A 10,572-nucleotide genomic window follows, 5' to 3' on the forward strand; every position below is an offset into this window, starting at 1 on the left:
TTTATTCATTTATTCATTTATTCATTTGCCACGTATTAATGGATTTAATGCAGAGAAAATTGCGGAAAAAATCTGATTGTAATCGAATTAAAGAAAATTCGTCTTTAGCTTAGTCATTACGGGAGCTGGTGTTGTAGTCTGGCAATCACAGATCATGTTTCACAACTCCTGGGAGATGCCAGTGGACAACGTATCAAATATCGCAGGTGGTAGTCACTGAGGATTAAATTGTTCAAATGCACCGGGAAAATTGTTTCCCTAGGGAGACACATGTACTAATGGCTACCATTTTAGGGATTACCGGGAATTTGTCAGTGTACTCACGTGACATGAAAATAACATTGGAATCCAATACCTCTACCTGCTAACATCTGTCTCAATGTAATTTTCCGCCTGCACCCAAATTAATGCGAAATGGAGGAATTCGACGCGTGGCGTGTTGTGGCGGTCGTTGCATATTGAGAATTTGCTTTTTTAATATTTTTCAAAATAACTTTGACAAATTACTGTTGAAAAAAAATTGTTTATTCAATTTGTTGTTCAATTCGTCGGCCATTACACCGAAATTATGATTAACAATTATTTATTAATTTATATGTATACTAAACCCTGAGTGGAAAAATCAGAATTTTCTCCCCTGAAAAATTCCCACATTAGCCCGAGATTCTAAACCCCCTGAGGCACTTGGGTTTCCTTATTCTCCAGTCCACGCCGACTCCTCCGGCCCTGACGACCGTAAAAATATTCATAACAATGTCCAATCGTCGAAATTCCATTCTCCCCGTCCACCAGGGAGTCCCAGCAATTTGTGTCTGCTGGGGAATTAGAGTGAGGGGGTGTGAAAACCTCGCATTTATATTAATTCACGAGTTATAATTTATCCCCCTCATTTCTCGTGTCTTGACATTATATAAATCCATCGGCAAAGGGTTCTTACGTAAACTGGGCCCTGCGGGTAAGACGTTTCAGGACAGTTGGGAGAGGATCGAGTGGCAAAAGCGAATTAATGTTTCCAGGGATGACCCCGGGGGGTGCGACGAGGAGAATTTGATTTATTGGTTACGTAATGTGGGAAATGTTTAATATTTTGTGATATTGCAACTGTTCAGAGAAGGAATATATGCTCCAGTTGATGACATTCACTTGACCTTGTCGATATCTTGCATAATTTTGTTGAAAAATAAGGAGATTGACAGTAGATTTTTTCAACTCAAAATTCGCAGTCAAAATACAGTTTGTTTTTTAATAATTTTAGTCTATTACTCTCTGAATCTATTAACCGATTCATCTATCTATAAATCAATTTATTAATCAATCAATCTATTAATCAATTAAATATTACTTTCTCGATAAAAAAAAAACCCAAAAACCTTTAATCCTGGGGACTCAATTTTTTACCGAATTTTTCATTTGTTTTTAATTATTATTTTTGCCGGACGCATTACGACTCCTCATGGAACCAAAATCCATACTTAACTCAACAATATTCACGTAAAATTGTTCCAATTCACCAATTTCTCATGTATTCCCACGTCAAACAACTCAAGTGGACACGTGTGAGGTGTCCGTCATCGTCCTGTTGCTCCTTCGAAATATCGAGCAATCTGTAGAACCGCGAGGGGAGGGCTTTAGGGAGAATTGGCTCCCACCACCGCTGGCCAACAGCCCTCTCTCCTACCAAAACTCCCGTGGGATGCGTCGCCCGTACCTTCACGAGGATATAAAGTCATCGCCGACTCCCAAGCAAAGTCACATCGCCGCTGACTCGAACAAGTAGTACAACCTCGTTTCTGTCAACCGCACAAGTAGATTCGTCCGCGAATATCAGACTTGACGACCACCTGTTCGACAACTGCGTCCTCCTTGTCCCGATTATCAGGTACTGTCGATCATGTTAACTATTTTTAGTCGGTTTTTTATTGTATATTGTTGTTGGTATTTTTAATTTTCTTTTATTCTGTTGTTTGTTCTTGTTTCGTTGTTTTTTGAATTATTTTTTTGGAGTTGACTTTTATCGATTTTTAGGAGTCTTGTGTTAGTTATTTTATGACAATGAGTTTGTCTAGTGGGATAAAGAGGTTTGAATCGGATAAAATTGTTCATTAGGATATTTTCTATTTTGTAATAACGTTTTTATTGAAAATTAGTGGATTCAGGGGGTTATTTAGAAGAACATTGGTGTTTTAATAGGGAGAATAAATATTAAATTCAATTCTACTTGAAGAAATTAATATTTGCATTCAAAAAATATCTCCTCATATTTTTTTAAATATTCATTGAAGGTGAATAAACATTAAAATGAATTTTGACTTTAGAAGAAAAGTTTTATTTGATTCAACTAAATTCTTTCCATCTATCCATATGACTTTACTTTTCTCCTAAATTTTGTTTAGAAAATTCGCAATTTATTAAAAAAAATGGTGAAAAAAAAACCTTTGAAGAATAGGTAGCACTTGAAATTCACAAGTCTCCGAGAAACTTTTCACTCAAGAAAGTATACGTCTCCCCCGATGGGATTATCAAGCATAACCTGACAGGTAAACAACGCAAGACCATCCATTCATGCTCGTCCTGAGCTCCTCGAAGATGAATGAGCGATAGCCGACATTATCCGAAAAATGGGGCTCGGCAATAAAACATCCGTTGAAACGACTTTTTAACGTCAATAACGAGGTTTTATCGGGAGAATACATCTATATTACATAAATATCGAGGAATCGTTGTATTTATTTCATATCGTGTCATATCTGTTTGTTCACGGAGGATCGTTGATGCAATCAGCAAAAGCGTATTTACCGCGTAACATGGGATTATAATTGTCATACTTTGTGTCATTACAAGGATTATCCCCCTTCGATTTGACATTAATATTTTTCTGATGGACGAGAGAATAATTTCCGTTGTTGGTCGTTAAATTCCACATCTGCGGTCATCGAAATAATTCACTTACAATTTTTTTTTTAACTTGAATAATAATAAAAAATGATTTTTTTAGTTGGGATGGGGATGTCAGATTAAAATGGGGAAAAAAATAATTAATTTGGGAGTCCGTAAGAAATTTGTCAGGTGATTATTTCCGAAGAAGTAAAATGTGCCAGAAAATTTGCGATTTATTGTAACTCCAGAAGCGAAATTTCCCGAACGTTCAACAATTTTTATGAAACTTTTGAGATATTTTATTTTTGATTTCATTGAATTACCCAATCGTTGGGTAAAAATGACGTCATTTGATGGTTGGTAGGCTTAACCGAACGAATCTCAGCAAATATTTATCCTTTAATGGTTAACAAATGTATCTTTCACAAACATTCGTTAAGTATTAACGAATATTCATTTGTTCATATTCAACTCTACCAATCGTTAACAGTTCACGAATCGATAAAGGCATAAATGAGAATATGTGTTATCATTATTATTTGTTATTTATTCCGTAGCAAATTGATAACATTATAAATTATATATAAATTTGTTAAGGATTGAACAAATCACTCCATCAGCACTCGCCTTTCAAAACCCAATTTTTACGTTTTTCTCTGTCAATTTTCCCTCAATTTTTCTCTTGATGTATCACCTGGACGTCGTACTATGAAAAATCATAATTTCAATATAAAAAATTAAGTTACGACCGTCCGGAAACAGTAAAGTTCATCCAAGTTACCTCAGCCACAATTATTTCTCCCACGTGCGCCACCTATAGAAAACGTTAAAGCCATATGGTATACTATTAAGTTTTACGCAATGACTGACACATTTTACAATACCGAATACAATGACGTGGCCGGTGCATTCATTCAAGCTTTACAATGATTAAATTACCAAAACAAATTAATGTTTATCCGAGCCATGACGGCTATGATATTGGGTGAAATTCGCTTAACGATTTTCCTGGCGGGGTAATATCCGCTGACACATTAACTGGAAATCGTCGATTGCTCCCGTTCCGGGAGTCGAATCATAACAGTTACCTTATGATATTTGATTAGTTTCCCAATTTCGAGGGATTAAAACTCTGCGGATACGACGAGAAAAATTGCCGGATAAAAATCGGTAAAATTAGGAATTCGATATATAATCCGCGAGGGAAATAAAATTTAATTATGATTTTTGCGGCAAATGGAACTCGATAAATTTCCGGGTCTCAAATTTTATGGAATTATTGTTAAATAATGGACAACAGAGCCGAGCTTGATTGACTGTGAAGTAACAAACTTGGCATTACCTAGGGTGGCTCTGGGTTCAGCCAATGGTCATACCAATGGAGTCATAAAATTATGGAAAATTGATTCAAGTCGATTATTCACTATTTTTATTTAAAAAAGCAACAATTGTCCTATGTTAATGGTTGATTAATTAAATAGACATCAGCTGCATATTCCAGGCAGTTCACACAAAATTTTTTTATACATTATGTCTAACTGTTTGATAAAAGATTTTTATAATAATCTTATAAATGGAAAATAAATGCTTTATACTGCTGGGTCTAACCCTTGGGCCCAGAATAGCTTCCCAAGCTTGATCCAATGTTTCGCTCCCACCATGTCCCACGTTAGGCTCAAGGTATCACACCAATCTAGAGACAGAGGTGGCTCGTCTTGGTCCAAGCCTGGCCCAAGCTTGGGAAATTGTTAATGTGGTCTGAGATACTGTTTATCAATTTTTTTTTTTAATTCAAAATATATTGACGTCAATCCTGTTTTCATCGCCAGATTCAGCATGCAGGTATCACGAGAAATGCTGTACATCGCAGTAGCATTGGCTTGCGTTATCGGTCTGTCCTCAGCCCTTCCAGCCGACAAAGACAGATTTCTCAAAGAGCTTGACGTGAGTGTTGCGTTTATCCTTCAAAATTTTATATTTCACTGCACTTTCGTTGATTCCATTAAAAAATGAAGACGAATCAACGACAAAATGAACTATTATAGGCAATACATATACATTTGTACACATATATTGTTTTATGTATTTAATGTAAAGATGTTGGTATATTTGCAATTTTAGTCGTTAGATATAATTTTTAAATATTTTCAACGTGAGAAATATAGAAATAGAAATTATAAGCTCATCTGGTAACCGCGAAGAACAAAAACATAAAAAACAAACGTAATAAATGAATAATAAATAAATAAGACACGAGGGGAAAGCAACAGACGATGCTGCTTTTAATAATAGGAAACAAGTGGAACAAGTAAATTATTCAACGAACTAAAGTCTCAACAAGAAAAACTTCGTTCTCGCTAGTTATTTTTTCTTCATTAATATTGACATGAAAATTAAGGAAAATGAGAAACGTTAAAGTTTTCGAACAGCCATTTAAAACAAAAATTTAATTCAGCATAAGACAATTAGATCTGAAAATTTTAAAAATCACCTACATCAACGCGATAAAATTGAAACTTAACTCGAGAAAACGAAATTTACATTTTTACACTTTTTTATGATAAAAAAAAAGTCGGTACATAACATACCCTCGAAATCAACTGGTGCACCATCTGCTGGGGCGCGTACCTTAGCAATTCAAATGCCGAGTGCCATAACACCCCGAAGAACATGCCCCCAGGAGCTCCAGAATTTGTTTCCAACGAAATTATGTGCATTTGTCTGTAAATATTGGAAGACACAATGTTCGGAGGGAGAACGGGTCAATAATCGATTTCGTGTGCGTCCTCGAAAGGTGACAGCTCACGTCTAGGGGTTGATCGAGCGGTATCATCTGAAGAGGATTCGTCATCTCAAGGACAATCCGTCATTATTGAAAACTAACTTCCGGCGAATCGTTAGTAATTTTTTAATTTTTTTGCTGAAAATTCTGAACGTGTTTACGGCGACACCACGAGAATTTCTGGATATCGGACTATTGACAGAAGTCATGAATAGTTGGGGAAAAAATTATTGTCTTCCAAAGATCCTCCAGAATTCTTCAGAAGAATCATCGAAAGATCTTTCGAAGATCCCCCGAGGGATCCAAAAAAATTCTTCAGAAGATTTTTGAAAAATAATATTTCACTAGCGAAGTGATAAAATGAGATAAGTCAAGTCTGAGTCAAGTTTTTTTGGCAATAACTCCAAATCTAACAGAGATAGCGGAATTTTTGTTATAACATTTATTATAGCACTCAATTCGCTCAATAAAAAAGGTTCAACTAAACATTTTGTTATCTTCCATAGATTTCAAGATATTCATCAAAAACTAATCAAGAATTGAAAGTCACACCTCTCGTTTTACCACCTCGCTGTTGATTTCTTTCTGAAGATGTCGAAAAGACCTTTGATATACAGAAATATTTTAACGAGGGCTATAAATTGACCATTATTGACTTTTGTAAATGAAAAACGACAACTTTTTGATTTATTTTTTACTGAAAATTACACAAGAGAACGATGAATTTGAATCTTGATTGCCGCATCTAATGAAAGATCTCGAGCCATGATTGACGATTCTTGACGGGGAGCAACCGACGACACCCAACGACATCCCTTAATTTTCCTTTTATTCCCCTCCCCCCGACCACACTCACCCCCGTATTTTTCCTGTCGGTGGTCGTGACGCGGTCAAAGTGAAAGAAAACTGAGGGCTGACGGCATGAGACGTCTCTAATAGAAAGAAAATATCCGGGATAAGAGACCCCTTGAGGGCGTCCTTGAGGGCTGTTTTTTCAAAATAAAAATCTAATGACAGACGAGTCAAACTTTTGCCGCATGAAAGATATAATTTTGCCAATTGAACATTCTTCTGACAAGAATTTAAAGCCGATTTTCAACAGGATATTTTGGGCGTGTGTTTGACCACAAATATTTATTGATTGGCAAAATTATATTTTCATTATTTCAAAATTAGAATCTCGAGGGTGCGAAACGATTGATGAAGGGTAGATTTCTCTAAAATTACCCTCTCAAGTCCAATTTTTCCGACAAAATTTGACTCAAAAAGTGGCTGAAGGTCATTTCGTCGTACCTTTCGCCCTGAAAGTCCAATTTTTATCAAAAATGTTTTTCCGTGTACGAGTGCGGAAGAACAACTCCGTAGAATTGAGAAAGGAGCTGGAGGAGTCGCATTGAAAGCTCAGCTTTTGATGGAAATAACGGTTGAATGGTTTAATAAAGATATCTCTCACTGATCAAAGATAAATGTCAAACAAACGCAGGGACTTTGATCGAATGTCGGCCAACTTTCCGGTCTTCACTCGCCGAACTTATTTATTATTTGAGGACAAGGGAATTGTGGAATTTGAATGAAAGATCTTATCGAGCTTTTCGTCTTCATGAGGTGGAAAAATTACATAAAAATTAAACGATAATATGGAGAAATTAAGACTGAAAGTATTGATGGGAAATTTTTCAGTGGAACAAGTCGTTCTCGGTCAGGCGAAGTTGATTTACGATTATTCGCAGATGAAGGATTACAATAAATGAAATTTTTTTCTTAGAAAGTTTCTACTAATTATTACGGACAAATTAATTATTTATAATATATAGAAATGAAAAGAAAATATTTTTGCATTTCTTCCCTTAAAAAAACGATTGGCAAAATATAAAATTGAAAAAAAAAATAGAAAAATATTTTCTCTTCATCTTTATATATTCTACACAATCATAAATAATAATAATATTGTTAATAATATAATATAACACCTAATAACGTCAACATGAAATTGATCGACGACATCTTTCGTTTCCTGACTTTTTCATCAAAAGAAAATTAAAAAATAAAATTGTAATAATTTCACAGGACGCGTATAACTGATATTTCGATATTCCTCAGCTCGTCGACGACGATGGTAGCATGGATACCGCCCTGATAAACTACCTGTTCACAAAGCAAATGGTGAAACGTCTGCACAATCAGATTGACATTGGCGATCTCCAACGTAAACGCACCTACTGGAAGCAATGCGCCTTCAACGCCGTTTCTTGCTTCGGCAAGTAAAATTCAAGACAAGAAAACCTCCCTCGTCGCACCCCCTTTCGATATTTTCGTTCCTCTCTCTCCCCCTGTCTCATCACCACCCCCTTCCCTCCCCCAATTTTAGATGTAGCATTATTATTGATGTGATTGAAGATTCGTGCGCACGTGGCTCGAAGAATACCCGAGGCAATTCAGAATTAATATCACTATTTGCTGACAAATATTCCAGGCACTGAATTACTTCAATAACAAGTCCAGTAAAACAAAAATTTCCAGTGGGAAATTTTCCTATCAACAATGAATTCTTCGATCCACGTTTGAAGATCAATGAGAATAAATTCTTAGATTTAGGACTGTTCGGCGCACCTGCACTTTTTTAGGTGCACACATTGATGATTTATATATTTAATTATGAAGTGTAATCATCTGAATATGCCTATTGTTCGGTTGGTACATAGATTTTTTTTTTGCAGATAAATATCTGTATTTTCTTGTCTCATTATTAAATTTAAACGCAGAAACCTTTTCCAATAAAAAGAACAAAAGAAAGTAAAAGAAAAAATAATGTCAGTGTCCTCTTTAAAGTCTTCAACTTTTTTATTTTCTCAATTAAATAATAAAATAGAGGCAAAAATAATAGGTCCAAATGTGGGAGAATTTTCTACAGATTTCCCGAAGCTATCGACAATTTTTGGAATTTATTTCTTGTCACCTTGACGATCGATTCCAAACTGAACTTCCCTTGATGCCCTTCGGACATCGCCCTGGGACTCACGTCCACTCGACCTCAGAAATGGCGACACCTTTAGGGGAGGGAATTCGGGGTCTTCTCGCTTAACCCCTTTGCATAGCAAATCCACCCCTGCGAAGACGAATTTTAGGTTTTTCCCACCTGTGCGGGTCAGACCCACACGTATTTTCAATAAAATACTTTCTCCCCTGTAAATTCCTTACTTCACGTCCTAATATGAAGTGGACAATTTTCCCATCCGTACAATCCGTAAAATTAAAAGTCTAAGTCAATGGGTACCCCTAAAAATGTGCAGGTGTGCAAAATAGTTATATTCAGAGACAGAGAATTATAAAAAATTGAAATTTTATTAGTGTTAATGTTTAATCTCCTGACGAAAATCAATGTGAGTTGAATAAATAAAGTATTTTCCTGTCACAGTGCAAAATAAAATCGCAGTAGATTCGTGTATATCAATTCATGTCGTGAAAGCCAACAATTTAGGGAATTCACGCACTAGGTGACGAATTGAAAATGAATTATCGATAGAGAATATTGGGGGAATGGAGGACTGATAAAAAACAAAGTTAAACAAGTGTACGATTGATCATTCCATTGTGAATCGTCATAATTTGATTAAAATCAGCGTGGCACCAGCACGTTTATTTTTCAATTGTTATCCTCACGAAAAAAAAGACGAAAAATTTACGAAATAAATCGTATTTCAACTGCAAAATGTTGTTTTCCTTTGTCCATCAACGGGTATTGTTCATGAAAAAAGATTATTCCACCCGCTAAATACACGGGAAGACATTTTTAGTTGTTTATAAAATGCTACCACAGTAAAAATTTATAACTTTGCCAAAAACTTTACTAATCACAGGAAAAAATCACAGGACAAAAGAGAGAGGAGATTATTTTAGATTATTTTTCCCACCCAAATTTCAGCCAATAGAATTGCACCATTTGTTGATATTTTGTATAGCCTACCTCGAATATCAGCGATTATTTTTCCCATCCAAATCTTGGCCAATAGGATTGCACCATTCGACGTTATTTTGTATAGTCAACACGGTATTTCAGCGGATATTCTTGGAAATTTCACTGGAAATTTTGCATGTTGATATATATAAAAAAAAACAAATGTTGAAGTAACCCTCAATTGTATCTGACAGATTAATGGCAATTCGTTGAAAATTATGTCTCATGGTGCAATTCTATCGGCCAAGATTTGGATGCAAAAAATAATCCCCCGAATACCACTCGAACTTCGAAATTATCTGATATTTCCCTCAAGGTTCCCTACAAACAAATAAGCTCGTCAAGTTTTCCAGAAAAATCACTCGCGCTTCGCGCTCGTGATTTTTAAACTGGAAAACTTGACACGTTCATTTGTTTGCAACGAACCTATCGGGAAATATCCGATAATTTCGGAGCTCTTGTGGTATTATATGCGATAATTTTTTGAATATTTTGGTAAACAAACGACACTTAACCAAATAAACCTCTTTTCATGTCATGGCACAATTCTCTTGGCCGAAATTTGGATAGGAAAAATAATCCCCTGAATACCACTCGAGCTTCAAAATTATAGAATATTTCCCTCTAGGTTCCCTGCATACAAATGAAGTCGTCAAGTTTTTCAGGAAAAATCACTCGTGCTTCGCACTCGTGATTTTTTAGCCTGAAAAACTTGACTCCTTCATTTGTTTGCAACGAATCTATCGGGAAATATTCGATAATTTTGAACCACTTGTGGTATTATATGTGAACATCTTTAAATCCAAGTGTGGTCCACCACTGCAATGCCAACAGAGCAGTTTTATCTTTAAATTTCTTTCCGTTTACCTCTGGAGGAGAAAACTATAATGTTGGATTAGGTCTGACAAAATACAGGACTAATTCATCATTAAAGGGAAATTGTTTGTAACAAAAAAGC

At 35.6% G+C, this 10,572-nt stretch overlaps 1 protein-coding gene across 1 annotated transcript; it reads left to right on the top strand.

Moving 5' to 3' along the window:
* Positions 1–1,750: 1,750 nt before the first annotated feature.
* On the top strand, positions 1,751–9,386 carry LOC135161764 (prohormone-1-like). Its single transcript, XM_064119631.1, has 3 exons — positions 1,751–1,879; positions 4,707–4,821; positions 7,760–9,386. The coding sequence occupies exons 2-3, from the start codon at positions 4,714–4,716 to the stop codon at positions 7,922–7,924; spliced, it is 273 nt and encodes a 90-aa protein (XP_063975701.1). The 5' UTR covers positions 1,751–1,879; positions 4,707–4,713; the 3' UTR covers positions 7,925–9,386.
* Positions 9,387–10,572: the final 1,186 nt, after the last annotated feature.

Source organism: Diachasmimorpha longicaudata, chromosome 4 (assembly GCF_034640455.1).
Source record: "Diachasmimorpha longicaudata isolate KC_UGA_2023 chromosome 4, iyDiaLong2, whole genome shotgun sequence".
NCBI classification, from domain to species: Eukaryota; Metazoa; Arthropoda; class Insecta; order Hymenoptera; family Braconidae; genus Diachasmimorpha; species Diachasmimorpha longicaudata.

Excerpts from the sequence above, each read along its gene's own strand:
- LOC135161764 (XM_064119631.1), top strand. The coding sequence starts at position 4,714 with ATGCAGGTATCACGAGAAATGCTGTACATCGCAGTAGCATTGGCTTGC. Across the intron at positions 4,822-7,759 it reads GATTTCTCAAAGAGCTTGAC|CTCGTCGACGACGATGGTAG; the intron begins GTGAGTGTTGCG and ends GATATTCCTCAG.